General features: G+C 42.0%; 3 protein-coding genes across 3 annotated transcripts; 2 read left to right on the forward strand and 1 right to left on the reverse strand.

Moving 5' to 3' along the window:
* The first annotated feature begins 1,311 nt into the window (after positions 1 to 1,311).
* LOC119769016 lies at positions 1,312 to 4,143 on the forward strand. The gene has a single exon (XM_038260894.1). The coding sequence runs from the start codon at positions 1,312 to 1,314 to the stop codon at positions 4,141 to 4,143; it is 2,832 nt and encodes a 943-aa protein (XP_038116822.1).
* A 7,978-nt stretch (positions 4,144 to 12,121) lies between these two features.
* Positions 12,122 to 12,852, forward strand: LOC6034017 (probable 39S ribosomal protein L49, mitochondrial). The gene is made up of 2 exons (XM_001844351.2): positions 12,122 to 12,259; positions 12,318 to 12,852. The coding sequence occupies exons 1-2, from the start codon at positions 12,182 to 12,184 to the stop codon at positions 12,783 to 12,785; spliced, it is 546 nt and encodes a 181-aa protein (XP_001844403.2). The 5' UTR covers positions 12,122 to 12,181; the 3' UTR covers positions 12,786 to 12,852.
* Positions 12,853 to 12,899: 47 nt separating this feature from the next.
* LOC6034018 (breast cancer metastasis-suppressor 1-like protein) lies at positions 12,900 to 14,179 on the reverse strand. The gene is made up of 3 exons (XM_001844352.2): positions 13,827 to 14,179; positions 13,517 to 13,761; positions 12,900 to 13,451 (listed from the first exon to the last, which is right to left on the reverse strand). Exons 1-3 carry the CDS (start codon positions 14,020 to 14,022, stop codon positions 13,185 to 13,187), a joined length of 708 nt encoding a protein of 235 aa, XP_001844404.1. The 5' UTR covers positions 14,023 to 14,179; the 3' UTR covers positions 12,900 to 13,184.
* Positions 14,180 to 14,958: the final 779 nt, after the last annotated feature.

Here is a 14,958-nt window from a genome sequence, read left to right on the forward strand (position 1 = left end):
ATGGACGAAACGTACAACGTGTTCGTGTCACACATTCAAGCCTTGGAACTGGTGAACGACAGCCTTGACCCACTGTTGCAGTTCGATTTGGAGAAGGAAATGGGGGATTTTGAGGACAATTTCTATGAATTGAAGGCGAAGTTGCAGGCCATCTGTGCTGTCCAACCACCTCATCACTCTTCGGCGTCCAGCATTAGTTCTGGCATAGCCTACGGTGCTCTTCGGCTCCCGAGCATCTCCATTCCGGACTTTGACGGGGATATTTTGAAGTGGGTCTCGTTCTACGACATTTATTCCTCGCTTATCGACTCGAACCCGGAACTGTCTGACATTCAGAAGTTCCACTACCTGAAGCACGCGCTCGTGGGAAAAGCTGCCGAACACATCGCGAACCTCAAGGTTTCTGCTGACACCTACGGCATCGCGATGGAGATTCTGACGGATCGGTACCAGAATCCGAAAGTTCTTGTCAAGTGTCACCTGAACTCTCTTTTCGCGATCCCCAAGATAGAAGCTCAGTCTGTTGATTCTTTGTCAAGTTTAGTGGACAGTTTCCAGAAGGATATTGGTGTGCTGAAGAAGCTTGGTGAGAAAACCGATGGATGGAGTACGATTCTCATGCACATGATGTCGGCGCGTCTGGATGCAGATACCAAGCGGGAATGGGAGCGTGAAGGAGAGCTGAAGAAGGTGCCGACGTACACTCAGCTGGTCGATTTCCTGAAGAAGCGGATTTCCCAGCTGCAGTCGGCTGAAATCGACTTGATTCCACGAAATTCCAAGCCTTCATCGAGAGCGGTCCACACTACAACGTCGTCAGCGAGATGTTCGTGCGTAGTTTGCGGTGGAAACCATCAGCTGTTCTACTGCGACAAGTTCCGGAGTTTCACTGTGGCTGAATGAGCTGGCATCGTTGCAAGGAACAAGCTCTGCATCAACTGCATGGCGGACAAGCACAGTCTGGCAAGTTGCAAGCAACGTTCCTGCAAATTCTGCGGAAGAAGACACAACACTCTCCTACATCGAAACGTTCCTGATCAAGCGAAGAAGCAGTTCAACAGTGCGGCTCGCAGGGAAGTTCCATCAACTCAAACCAGCCGTCCAGATCAGCAATCGTCAACTTCCGGTCAAGATGAACAAGTTCTACCAAGCACATCAACCTCTTCTGTCCAAACTCTCGTGACGTCTCGATCTAACCGGTCTCCCACGCGCCAAGTTTTCCTCTCGACTGCACTCGTCAAAGTCGTCGGGCCAAAGGGTAAAACCGCAGTAGCTAGAGTTCTTCTCGACAATGCTTCTCAACCCAACCTCATGACGGAGCGCTTCCGTCGCATCCTGAATCTGCGGAAAACACCAGTCAGCACGGAGCTGTACGGAGTTGGAGCTGAACGCAAATCAGTTGCCTATTCGGTGGTCGCCACCGTGTGTTCCCGATTCAACAAATACCGAACGGTCCTCGAGTTTCTCGTCCTCCAAAAGGTCACAACTAACCTACCGACCACTTCCGTCGAAACCGACGATTGGGACATTCCAAGTCACGTCCAGCTAGCGGATCCGACTTTTGCGACATCGAACCCAATCGACATGGTCATCGGCAGCGAAGTATTCTTCGAACTACTGCGCAAGGGACGCATGCGCATCGACGACGACAAGCCAATGCTCCAAAATTCCGTATTCGGTTGGCTCGTCTCCGGCGCGTTCCGTGGTACCAGCGTATCCAGTCGACTCGTCAGTCACGTTACCACCATGGAAAGTCTCGAGCAGCAAGTCGCACGGTTTTGGGAAATCGAATCTTGCGGAACCAATTCGATTTGGTCGCCGGAGGAAAAACTCTGCGAGGAAATCTATACGACTACTACAAGCAGGGACAAGACTGGTCGTTACGTCGTGGAGCTGCCGAAGCATTCAGAGCTGATGAGTCAACTTGGTGACTCTCGCTCTATTGCTGTCCGACGGTTTTACGCGATTGAACGCCGCCTGCAACGAGAACCGGAACTGCAACGCCAGTACGACGCTTTCATGGCCGAGTATCTGTCTCTTGGCCACATGAAGCTCGTCGATCCAGTGGTAGACATTCCCGGTCAGCACTACTACCTGCCACACCACGCTGTGGTCAGGCCAGACAGCACGACAACGAAGCTCCGTGTTGTGTTCGACGGTTCGTGCAAAACGACATCCGGATTCGCCCTCAACGACATTCTGCTGAAGGGACCCACAATCCAGGACACTTTGCTGTCGCAGTTGTTCCGTTTTCGCATGAAGCCGGTCGTCATCAAAGGTGACATCGAAAAGATGTACCGCCAGGTGCTGGTAGCAGAAAGCGATCAAGCGTTTCAGAGGATTGTTTACCGCAGCTCTCCCACCGATCCGCTCCAAACCTACCAGCTCAAAACCGTCACTTACGGTACAAAGACGGCACCGTACCTAGCTACGCGATGCCTCGAGCAGCTCTCGATCGACGAGGCTGCCAACTATCCCGCTGCAGCTCCCGTTGTTAAGAGTAGCTTCTACGTCGACGACCTCCTGGCTGGGTTCGACTCGCTCGACGAAGCTATGGCAGCGACCAAGCAGATTATCCCGATGCTGGCGTCCGCTGGTCTTTCGCTACGGAAATGGTCATCTAACCGCCGCCAGATCCTCGAAGACATCCCAGTGGAGTACCGGGAAACCCAAAAACTTTTGGAGCTCGACAATTCAGCTCCGATCCAAGCACTCGGACTTCTGTGGGAGCCAAACTCGGATGATCTTCGCTTCAAGGTGCCGGAGTGGTCGCACGACAAGCCTCCAACCAAGCGGAGTGTCCTCTCACAGACAGCTAGCCTTTTTGATCCATACGGACTCCTGGGTCCAGTGATTGTTAAAGCGAAGATTTTCATCCAACACATTTGGGAGTTGAAGCTGGGCTGGGACGATCCACTGCCGGACGAGCTCAGCAGTTATTGGTTGACTTTCGTCCTGACACTGCCAGCGCTTTGCGAGCTGCACGTTCCGCGTTTCGCACTGACGGACAATGCAGCATCGGTTCAACTTCACGGATTCTGTGACGCTTCTCTACAAGCGTATGGAGGGTGCCTTTACCTGCGCTCAACATCAAGCTACGGTAAAGTTGTAATCCAGCCGGTTGCTGGCAAGTCTCGCGTTGCACCTCTGGAACGGAAGCGGCCTCTACTTCCTCGGTTAGAGCTTTGCGGAGCTTTCCGTCTCGCCGTTCTGCAGAAGGAATTCCTGGACAGCACCGGCCTCGAGTGTGAACGCACGTTTTGGTGTGACTCAACGATCACGCTGCACTGGTTGTCCTCCGAACCATCGAGATGGAAGACGTTCGTCGCCAACCGCGTTGCAGAGATCCAGCAGCTGACGAAAGGTGCAGTTTGGAACTACATTTCGACAGCCGACAATCCAGCTGACCACATCTCGCGTGGTCTTGACGCTCCAGAGCTTCTGCGCTGTGAAGTTTGGTGGCGATGTCCACGCTGGATGATGCGTACTGTCAACGTCTGGCCTGCATCCAGGCTCAGATGGAGAGATCTTCGGATCAACCAAGCCGATCTCGAACCCCGTCAGCCACCGCCTGTGCCCGCTTTAGTTGCCAACCCAACGACTCAGCAGAAAGATTGGTTCCAGCACGCTTTCGAGGATTACGATTCGCTGTTCGATGTCGTTCGAGTTCTTGGTTTTTGTAGACGATTCGTTGCGAACGTGAACAACAAACAACTAGGTAACCCAAAGCAGACAGGATACCTGACGGTCGCTGAGTTCCGCTCGGCTGAAGCAGCGCTCCTCCGTCACGTTCAAGCTTTGTCATTTCCGGAAGAACTTCGTCTGATGTCCAGAGAAGAACAAGTTCCGCGACGTTCGCCCCTGTTCCACCTCGCGCCGTTCCTAGGACCAGACAAGCTGATCCGTGTTGGTGGTCGACTAACGAACGCAGAGATTCCGTACGATCAGAAGCACCCGATCCTCCTGCCGAAAGGACACCCGGTAACGAACTTAGTGTTCCTCGATGCTCACACGCAAACTCTCCACGCTGGTCCGTCGCATCTGCTGGCAGCAGTTCGCCGACGGTACTGGCCAATCGACGGTCGAAACAAGGCACGCAGCGTCATCAAGGAGTGCATCACCCGGTCCCGGTATTTAAGCTAAAAGTTAGCCTCTGGAGGATTTAGTGTCCATCAGACTTTCATCAAAGACAGACCTTACGTTGGGAATTTTATTGCTCACACACACACACACGCACACGTTGAAAGAAACAGGTGGTGCACGAACTTGAGAGGAGGTCCAAGAAGTTATTGACGGTTGCCAGAACGGTCACCGGAATACCGAAATTATTGGGAAGAATTTGGTAGGATATCGGCCACACCCGGAGTGGCCAGTGCCCTGAGGGAAGGTTCTCCCGGGAGGACATTTACGGAACCATACTACTTGGGGCAATATGGGTATCAAAATGCATGGTTTTTGATACTGGTAATGAAAATGGCCATTTTGACAGGATTGGCTACACCCGGAGTGGCCATTGCTCTGAGGGAAGGTTCTCCCGGGAGGACATTTATGGAACCATACTACTTGGGGCAATATGGGTATCAAAATGCATGGTTTTTGATACTGATAATGAAAATGACCATTTTGACAGGATTGGCCACACCCGGAGTGGCCATTGCCCTGAGGGAAGGTTCTCCTGGGAGGACATATACGGAACCATACAAATTGGGGCAGTATGGGTATCAAAATGGGTCAAAGTGGGTCTCGTGGCGCAGGGGTAGCGGCTTCGGCTGCCGATCCCGATGATGCTATGAGACGCGGGTTCGATTCCCGCCTTATCCACTGAGCTTCTATCGGATGGTGAAGTAAAACGTCGGTCCCGGTTTCTCCTGTCTCGTCAGAGGCGCTGGAGCAGAAATCCCACGTTAGAGGAAGGCCATGCCCCGGGGGGCGTAGTGCCAATAGTTTCGGGTATCAAAATGCATGGTTTTTTAAACTGGTAATGAAAATGACCATTTTGTCAGGATTGACCACACCCGGAGTTTTCCGAACCATGCTTGTTTTGGCAATATTTTCATTTTTTGGCAATTTGTTTCCACAGAGGTGCTGAAGTGCGCTGACCACGAGGACGCGCTGTCTTGATTTTGCATGCTCATTTTCTTTCTTTTGTGTCGCTGTTTGTGTGCATGGGGTGATTGGTTATTATATTTAAATAATGTCATCATAAGTGCAGTGCTTCTGGGAACGCGCAGTCCTGTTTTTACGCGATAATTTTTGTCGTAAATGATCGTAAAAATTTATTTCAACTGGAAGTTTTATTATGAATTCATCAAATTATTGATTTTATGAAGAATAAAGCGTCATTTATTTACTATTTTTGAAATTTGCTCGCGTTATCTAAATTGTAAAAACAGTAAAAATATACTGATAAGTCCAGCCCATAGCACTACTGCTCGGCTGGCACGCGTTCGATAAAAAACTTTTTAAATAATCAATTATCTATCTTTCCGCAGCCAGCTGCCTAAGATTTAAAATTTTCAACCGATAAACAAAATGCTCATGGTCACATCACTGCCACTCGTGAATCCTGACCTCATACCCATCTACTAACCCCCTCAAAACTCATGTGATACTTTGTCGGAGATGCAGTCGATTGGGCGGTCTCTATCACTCAAGTATCGGACTAACATTCCCATCCACTTCCCCGTGACCCTACCACTGGTCGTGGCCGGCGCCGGTATTGATCAGTATGATAGGGGCCTGTGAGAAGTTGCGAAGCGAGGAAAGATAGCACCCACTTATCTTCCACGGCTCGTGGATGTAACTTCTGGAGGTCCTGGTCAATAACGGAGTAGCAACTGCTATGCTTATGCTTATGCTTATGCTTAATTTGTTTCCACAGAGGTGCCAATTATTGAAAACATTAAATTAGAATTATTTATTAATGATTAAATAAATTGGCAAAGAATTCAAAAATATAAATAAAATGGATTTACTTTTTAGAATTTTGTACAAAGTTCTTTATCATATTGGTCATGTAGAACATAACCACCTGCACCTTTTTATATCAATTTTTTTTTAATTGTCTGCTCTACAAGAACAGAACGTTATTGAACTCAAAAAAACCCTACAAAGTAAGAAAAAAAACACGAAATTTTAAAATGAAAATTTTTGTTCTGAATGAAAAAATGACCCTTCTGAGTCAATATAGATTCGAAAAGTACTTTAAATTTCCCGTAAAATGACATGTTTCAAAGCTTTTTACTGTTGAATAACGGAAAATGGCAGAGTTTTTAAAACTTTTTTAGTATTTTTTTCGATGAAAAATACGTTTTTTCTGAATTGAACAAATTTCCATCTCATCACCGTTTCAGGCTGCAAATTATTGAAAATCATGTGCACGTCTTTTTTGCATGTTCAAAACTGAAGGGCCCCTCCGTCACGGGATATCAAAAAACGGACCTCGAATTCGTGATCAGGGACAAAAGTTACCTCTTAGGACAAAGTTTCACGAAAATCGAAGAAGGGTCGGGGCAACTGCTGTGTGAGTTGGCGGAAAGTTACCCAACTAATCGTTTATAAAATATCCTGTAATAAATTATGAAATATTCAAAGTAATTCAGCATGCCGACGTCGTCGTGCTATCTTGTCGCACCCGCCATTTTGACGTTCCGAGAAAAACGCGTTTTAATGTTTGACCTTGAATATTCAAAAACGAGAGCATGCAATGTAAACAATAACAAACAGGTTTTGTTTGGCTCACCATTCTGTGCATTGTCCCAAAGTTTGGTTGAAGTTGGTTCCTGGAGTCCCGAGTTATAATTACAAATGTTTACGGTAGTCTAGCTTGTACGTGTGACAAACGCATCATGACTTTCCTGGCCTGAAATCCTTTGGCCTTTTGTCGCACTTACATCAATTTTCATGGAGTGACAAGATAGCACGACAAGATTGAAACTACTTTCATATGTAAAGTGACAAAAATGCACGGAGTTTTTCGGTTTTTGTTGAATATCTCAGGATTGAAATCGAATTTTGGGGATCTGTGAAGGTCAAAAGGTGAGGCATCGTGAGCTGCACAAAATGACGTTCTTAACTCAATTTGGCCCAAAATGCACGTACGACAAGTTAGCACGATAGCGACGATGCAAACTAAAGTAGGGCAAAATCAATCTTTTTTAGGAGCCGCTCATTTTTGCTTGCTCATTAAAATGAGCCGCTCTTTTGAGCGGTTCTTACGCTCTTTTTAAAAAAAATGATGAAAGGGCTAGTTTCAAAAATGGTGCTATTTTGATGGATTTTAATTGGATTTTTATAAATTATCAAAAAAACATTTAACGAGAAGATTCGCTTGAAAATCATTGCTTGAAAATTGCTTTAAATTCTACATATTTTATTTTAACAAAATATTTTGCAAACTCTTTTCTTCATTTTATTTCGTACAATAAAGTCTACACGGAGAGACTGGCCGGGGCAAATCTAAGAAAATCTTGGCTAATTTAACTAGAAGTATGGGTAAATTTTTTACACAACTTTTTTTCAACAATCGATTGTTGATTTTGTTAACTCGAAATTGCTGACCACCAGTGACTAAAATTAACTAAAAAAAAGTTGGAATTGCCATTTTTGATGGTTAAATGGCCGAAAAAGAATTCTAGCAGTCGACTGCTAGAAAAAAAAATTCAGAAAATTAACTAAAAATTTCTTGTTTTCAGCTGAAATATTGTAGAATATTCTGTTTAAAACTGGCTTGGACATATATTTCAACTATTTTTCAACAATTTGTTTTCGTTGTATCAACCGAAATATTTTTGCATACAGCAAATTATTAGTGGCTTATAACAAAACATTTCTTAATTAGACATAATTTATGTAAGTGTTTATTTTCTTTAATTATCTAACGATATAGGCTTGGCCGAATTTCTAGCTATATTTTAACAAATGTCTTACTTGAATACAGAAAAATATTCGTACATGTAGTCAATAATTAGCTGTTGTTAACAATATTTTTATTGAATTTGCAGAAAATTTGGTAATAATGCCTCACAAATTAATGCTGAGTGTTTTTATATTCGCATTATTTCTGCCTAAAAATTTAACGTTTTGTACAAATTTGTTTTTTTTTGCATTGAGTCGTTAAATTACTGTTAAAAAGCATCAAAACAAAACTTTTTTTTAACTGTTGCTATAAAACATGTAAAGTTTTACTAATGTTCAAAAAAATTAAGTTGCATTAATCTAAAGAAATGATAAAAAAGCATATTACAAGTTCCTCGTGAATTCCTTAAAAATAGAAACCGAGCCAAATTTTCACCAAGTTTTAAGCTTATATTTTTATTATGTTGTATAAAATTAAGTGTTGTATTCACTTACCATCACTGTGAAATTATCCGATAAGTCATCATCATCTACAACGGTCTCAGGTTTAGTTATTTTTCGTGTGGTGGTACACAGAATTTTCACCAAAATGAAATTAATAATGATCTTCTTTTATATATTTTATATATTTTTATTTTTCGATATTTTACTTCATTTCTATTTTTCATGTTGTCAAGTGTACGCATTTCTATGTATTTTATAATTGACGATTCTGAAAAAATGGATCATTAATATTTTATCCGTTGTAAGCACGAAGCCTTTTAATGATTCAGTTTTCTAATAAGAATCACATAACATGAATTATTGTGCAGAAATAAACCCATACTTACTTGGATTAACCAACATTTTGTTAAATTGGCCCGGGCTGCTCTATCCGTTAAGAGTTGGTTCGCATCTCCCTTCTACTGCCCTCTCCATCAAACATTCTTATAACGTGTTCAGCTCACTCGCATTAGAGGTTCTCATGGTGAAGGTCGTCCTCTTGCTCTTCATAGTTTATCACCTGTAAAGAAATCATCAACAAACCTACTCACCAATTCCACCTCCCCAGTTGCAACACTTTGATTTGCCACTTCAACATTAGCTAAATAGTGTTATTTTCACCTTTCACATTCTCTCACTTCATAATTAACAGCACAAACTCAACAAATCGACCGCTTTCGTTCGAATCCTGACTTTAAATGACAGACGTAAACAAACCCATGTTTGTCTTTTAAATATTTAACCAATTGTTAATTATATTCAACCAGCAAAATTTTTGATTTTCCTAAAATCAAAGCTAACAGTCGATCATGTTCATTCGAGTTCGAGAAATCTGTTAGCTTTTTGTCTTTAGCATTTTCAACAAACAGGTTATTAAATTAATAATGAACTTTGGTTAATTTAACTGAAAATTGGCAGTGACAAGTACGTTTTTGTTAAAATTTACGAAAGTAAAATCAACAATTTTAATTGTTAAAATTTATGGGCACAGTCTCTCCGTGTATAAATTCAAAATTTCATCGAGAAAAAATATTAAATATATCTCCAAAACCAACCCACGATTTCAGTAGTTTTGGTAAAAAATTTCATGCTAAACATTTTGAAATGCTCAAATTTGCTTTCGGGTTTTACTTTTATGTATCTTTATGATCAGGTGTTTAAAATAGCAAAAAAACTATTTAGAGTTTCTCAATGTAAATTGATGAGAAAGTTAGATCCCCAACAAAATATATTGAATCAGTTCTCAAAATTTTGGGAATATTTTCATTCCTCAAATACAAAAATACTACAATTTGTTGGAAATTTAATAAAAAAAAGTTGAAAAATCGTTCCATCTTGGAACGGTTTATTCAAAAGACCGGAGTTAAAAAAAGAACCGCGGTTCTTTTTTTGTGAACCATGCATGGTTCGTTCGTTCTTTTTAGTGAACCGGCTCTTTGGCTTTTTTTTGCCCACCTCTAATGCAAACTATCCCATTCTCCCCCCACACTTTAAAAGTTTTTCCGTGGTCATAGCTCAAGTACACAGCTAAAAAAGTAGTAATCCAGTTGCGTGTAAAAGGCCTAGGTGTAAAATAAATATTGCATTATTTTATGCAATTTTATGTGATTTTACACCCTGAAATATGTAGCCCATCAGTATGGGAAACTTACTTGACCGAAATGTCAACCTCATATATGCGTTTATCCTAACAGCTTTTCATCGGTCTGGTGGCCGAGTGGGCTAAGGCGCCAGTCCTTACTGTTGGCGCTGGGTCTGAATCCCGTCGGTATAAGTTTTTTTTTTTGTGTTTGCAAAAAATGTACATGCAGTGTGTAATATTAAGTGTTTATTTTGACGAAGGTGATGTGCATGCTTTTGCATGCGATTTTACCATCGGATTTTTTACTGTGTAGTCATAACTTGAGACAGGGTTGCCAGATGTAGAACAAAGTGACATTTGGTACGATTTCAGGTCATTTATCTAACATCCGGATATATTTGAAAAAAAAAATTGTTTATACATAACTTATGAACTACTTATCAAAACTTAAATTTTGTTGAAACTCGATCTATGGGACCCTTAACCAAGTCTAATGCGGCTGGTTTGACCAAAATTGGTTCAGTCAGTGCTGAGAAAACTGAGTGACATTATTGGTAACACACATACACACATACACACAGACGGGCAGACATTTGTTCAATTTTCGATTCTGTGTCGTTAAGGTGGGTCTACGAGCCTTCTGTAAAAAAAATCCTTTTTAGAGCATAATTATAGCCTTACCTCAGTGAGGAAGGCAAAAAAGTATCAGGTTTGGTCCAACATAAGCAGAGATATGCCCGATTTCATAAAATAAAAAGGGACTTTTTTTAATTTCTGGATTTAGGTTTCCCTTTCACATGATGAACGCCGTCTACTCAAATAATTTAAATCAGGGGTGACCAAAGTATGGCCCGCGAGGTGTTTTTTTTGTGGCCCGCAGACCCATTCTGAAAGATCATGTAATTTGGCCCGTAAAGTGAGTTATTGTTTTTCAAAATGAAAGTTAATTTTAAAAGTTTTTTCTCTCATATAAAAATAAAGATTTATCCATATTTTTATCCCCATTTTACGACACAAATAATTTTTTCAAAAAAATTTTTAATTGAAACAATTATACACATTTCAATGTGAGTGAAACTAGTAAATACCTTCAAAAATTTTCATCAAACATCTTTGAAAATGTTAATGAAACGTTCAAATTTGCCTTGGGTAGAAAACTGCATTTATAGCAAACATTGGGTATATAAAATCGCAATTCGTAATATATGTAATAGGAACAGTCAAAAAAACTTTATGATAGCTGTAATTCATGATCAAAATGCTGATAGGCCGATAATAGAAATAGGCTGAAAAAGGGTATAGTTCCCCTATATAACAATAATAAATTTAAACTCATAATGACCCTTTTAATGAACTGAGTCTCAAACTCACTTTGCACTTAGAAATCTTCCACCTCGGGATTCGAATTCATGATAGTTGGATAACGATTATGATTGACTACCATCTTATTCAAGCAGACAAAATGTTGAAATAGGAGAAATAAGGCTGATGCAAATATTTTACAAAACTTTTGTCGCTCCAACCCTCCCCCCCCCATCAAATCGAATCGAAAAATAAAGGCAAACAATATTCAAAAAAAAAACTTCAAAATTCAATGAAAACTTTAATGCAATCAACTAAAATTAACTTTATCGTTTGGTATGTTTCAAAACAATTTCTTGCATTGGGGCACTGCAAATGTTCATAATGTCAAGAGGATGCTAGCCGTTAATCAAACTAAGGCATTTTCGATGATGCCCTCGAAAGACTGGCTGGGATAGGGTGAGATTAGATAAGATTAGGATAACGTCCAATCCGCATGATGACTATTCCAGATAGGGACCATCTATTAACCACGTAGACACTTTTTTGAGGTTATCAATACAAAAAAAGAGCGTGGACAATTGTAACCCATAAAGCCCATTCCGGGAAATGATATTCCGGAAATTGTCGTCCAATCCATCCTTTAAAGTCTTAAAGTCTAATAAACAGAATACCGTTGCCAAGAAAAATTACTGCTACCAGATTTTTTTAAGGGAGAGTTTGGCCAGTGGCATATGAATGATTATTTCGATGGAGGCGCATGGTGGTTCTGTGAAAGTTGTTCTCCATTTCTCGGAGTGTACCACATAACGCACAACCATTTAGGTTTGTGCCTTCGCTTGGTTGTGGTTTATATGCTGACTGCTGTGTAGATTGTGTTTTTGTGGATCACGTTACATAAGAGTTTGACACTCGCACACGGCAAAAATCAAAACAACTCTACGTTTTCGACCAAAAATGATGGCCCGTGTGCTGTTCCGTTCGCTGCAGCAAAATAAACCTTCTAACTGGAGTAACCTACTCCGGAGTGCAGCGGTGAGTGTGTTTTGTGTTTTTGCAACTCAGGACAGTCGAAAATATTCTTGTTTTGCAGGCTCCAAATGTGGACTCTGTGCGACAGTCATCGTTCCGGTCCTCCGAACCCGTGGGAGATCTGGGCCAGTTTCCGGAAGTTGAGGTCGAGGAATCCACCGGAATGGAAGCACGTCGAGCGGTTACTTGCTCCCGGATCGTCCCGAAGCCGCTGGCACAGGCAGACTATCCATCCGGGTGGAAACCTCCCATGGCCGCAACGGTAGACAAGAAATACTTTGTCGCACGTACGAAAAACTTTATGCTTCCGGTGTACCTGCGACGTTCGTTCCGTGGCCAACGCATCGTGACGGCGGTGAGACGCATCGACGGGGACATTTGGCTGCTGGAAGCGGAGCTGCGGTATTTGATCGAGAAGAAGCTCAACAAACAGATTATCACACGGGTTAACGAAATGAACGGCCAGATTGAGTTCAAGGGAGATTTCGTGACGATTGTTGAGGGTTTTCTGGCGGAGAAAGGTTTCTAGATTGTAGAATGGAGCGATTTGTAGATAATAAAGATTGTACTTGGACTACTCTTAGTTTATTGCAAAACATTTTCTTTAACTATTTGACCATTTCACATAAAAAGAAAACAAGTCTTTGTTAGAACGCGATTATTTTTACCTATTTTATTCATTGCCACGTTAGAAAAAGCAATACAAAGTTGACAAATTACATAAAAACAAAAAGAGAAAACTCATCCGATACACATTCACTTTTTCGTATCGAACTTATTAAGGGTTGGACTACGTGGTAGAATTAAGAATATCTTAATGTGTAATTCGATTGAACATTCTCATTTATACGATCTCTTCTCTGCTAGCAAAAAATAAATGTTTAAAATATAATCTTAAAATGACGCAAGGCGATTATTACACTAAATATCAGGTAGCTGCCGCCGTCGAACGTTTCAACGCCTTTCTTATCGCCGTCCAGTCCTCGAGGATGTCCTCTTCGCGCAGCATATAAACGACATAAGGTCCTGACACGGTAACGGCCTTCTTGCGGCCCGGGCCTCGTACCTTTGACGTTCGTGTGCTGGTGCCCCAGTCGGCCCATGAAATGTCCACGTTGTGGCGGTCCTCCTCGAGTCTTCGAATCTTCTCCATCAGCTCTTCGTAGATGGCGTCCATGGCAAGTTGCTTTTCGCTCTGCGTGCAACAAGGGAAAGGAATTAGCCTTAGTTTTGTGAATTAAATGTAAGTTCAAATCTCACCTCGAAATGCTGTCGTGCTGCCTGCAGTTCCGACTCAAACTTGTGCCGGATGTTGTCCATTCGGAAGTTCTTGAGGATTTCCGCCACCTCTTTGCGACTGTTCATTTGGTCCGATAGCCGCTGCAGTGGCGCCAGATACTCCTGCGACCGACCGCCCCGGATGTCCTGCAGCTGCTGGTCCACCTGATTCATTTTTTCTTTGTACAGTTGTTCCTTCAGGATCGTGAATTGCTTTTCGAGGTTTGCTGCAAGTGAATAATGCTAAATGTCAAATCTCAACCCAAAACAAGCAAGCAAAATCATGACTTACTGAGATTGTCCAGACAGTCGGACCGACGCCGTTCGCACTCGCCCTCGCTCATCTCGGACGAATCATCGGAATCGGGCTCGTCCGCCTCTTCCGCCGAGGAATCGTGAGCGGATCGAGCACGGCTCGAGGCCGAGTGGTCCGACTCGGCCCCGGACATGTCGCCGTCACTTTCGCCCTCATTCTTCACTGGAGCCATTCCGGGAGGACAGTTCGAGCAGGTTAGTTAGCCTAAATATAGCACTTGTAGTAAATAAATCACTATTTTTCACTTCGATTATCGCGCTCTCCCTGTTTTAGCAGGAATGCACAGCAAAAAGATGCGTCGATCTGTCGGAGGGAGAGTTTTTGCATGACGTTTTGGGTTTGTACACGGTCGACGATAGATGGCCTTTGGTTGGATTTTTGTTACTCAAACGGAAACTAATTCTGAGCTGAAGAAATATTACCCTTAATATTAGAACCAAAAAATAACTTTTAAAATATATCTACATACAAAAAGTGCAGATAAATTTTTAAACAAAACATTTTTTTCAAGCCATCTCCTTAGGCAATAAACACAACAATTTTAAATAATCTGTTACACAAACTATAAATTGGCTAAATTTTTCTAAGCGTATACCAATATTGACATTTTTTAGCTGTCATTTTTTCTGCGCGGCATAATTGTAACGCAAGGCATGGCGTTACTATGTTTCAGAACGTTATGCTTTATGGCAGTGGGTCAAATTTAGTTGAAACATACAAAAATATCATATTCGACTCAAAAGGGTCCTAAAGCCCTATGTCAATTTTTATGTCCAACAGTAAAAACACGACAAAAACCATTTCTGATCACATTTTTTCATTTTAATGTAAAAAAAATTGACAAAACAACATTTTTTCTATGGATCAACTGTGGTCCCCTTGAAACGAGCTGTCAAGTAGGATGTTTTCTGTAAAGGAGGACCGCGAAGTTATTTTTTCCAAAATTGATTTAAAATCCATTTTAAATCATTTTATTTTTCATTTGGGTGTTTTTTAATACCCCCACTCAGCCAAAACACTTCATACCAGCCATAAGGATACCATATCCAGGTTTTTAACAATATGGACGAATACCGAAGGTAACGCTTGTAACGGTACGGGGGTACTG

This window comes from Culex quinquefasciatus, chromosome 3 (assembly GCF_015732765.1).
Source record: "Culex quinquefasciatus strain JHB chromosome 3, VPISU_Cqui_1.0_pri_paternal, whole genome shotgun sequence".
In the NCBI taxonomy this organism is placed as follows: domain Eukaryota; kingdom Metazoa; phylum Arthropoda; class Insecta; order Diptera; family Culicidae; genus Culex; species Culex quinquefasciatus.

Excerpts from the sequence above, each read along its gene's own strand:
- LOC6034018 (XM_001844352.2), bottom strand. The coding sequence starts at position 14,022 with ATGGCTCCAGTGAAGAATGAGGGCGAAAGTGACGGCGACATGTCCGGG. Across the intron at positions 13,762-13,826 it reads CGACTGTCTGGACAATCTCA|CAAACCTCGAAAAGCAATTC; the intron begins GTAAGTCATGAT and ends ATTCACTTGCAG. Across the intron at positions 13,452-13,516 it reads CAGCACGACAGCATTTCGAG|AGCGAAAAGCAACTTGCCAT; the intron begins GTGAGATTTGAA and ends TGTTGCACGCAG.
- LOC119769016 (XM_038260894.1), top strand. The coding sequence starts at position 1,312 with ATGACGGAGCGCTTCCGTCGCATCCTGAATCTGCGGAAAACACCAGTC.
- LOC6034017 (XM_001844351.2), top strand. The coding sequence starts at position 12,182 with ATGATGGCCCGTGTGCTGTTCCGTTCGCTGCAGCAAAATAAACCTTCT. Across the intron at positions 12,260-12,317 it reads ACCTACTCCGGAGTGCAGCG|GCTCCAAATGTGGACTCTGT; the intron begins GTGAGTGTGTTT and ends CTTGTTTTGCAG.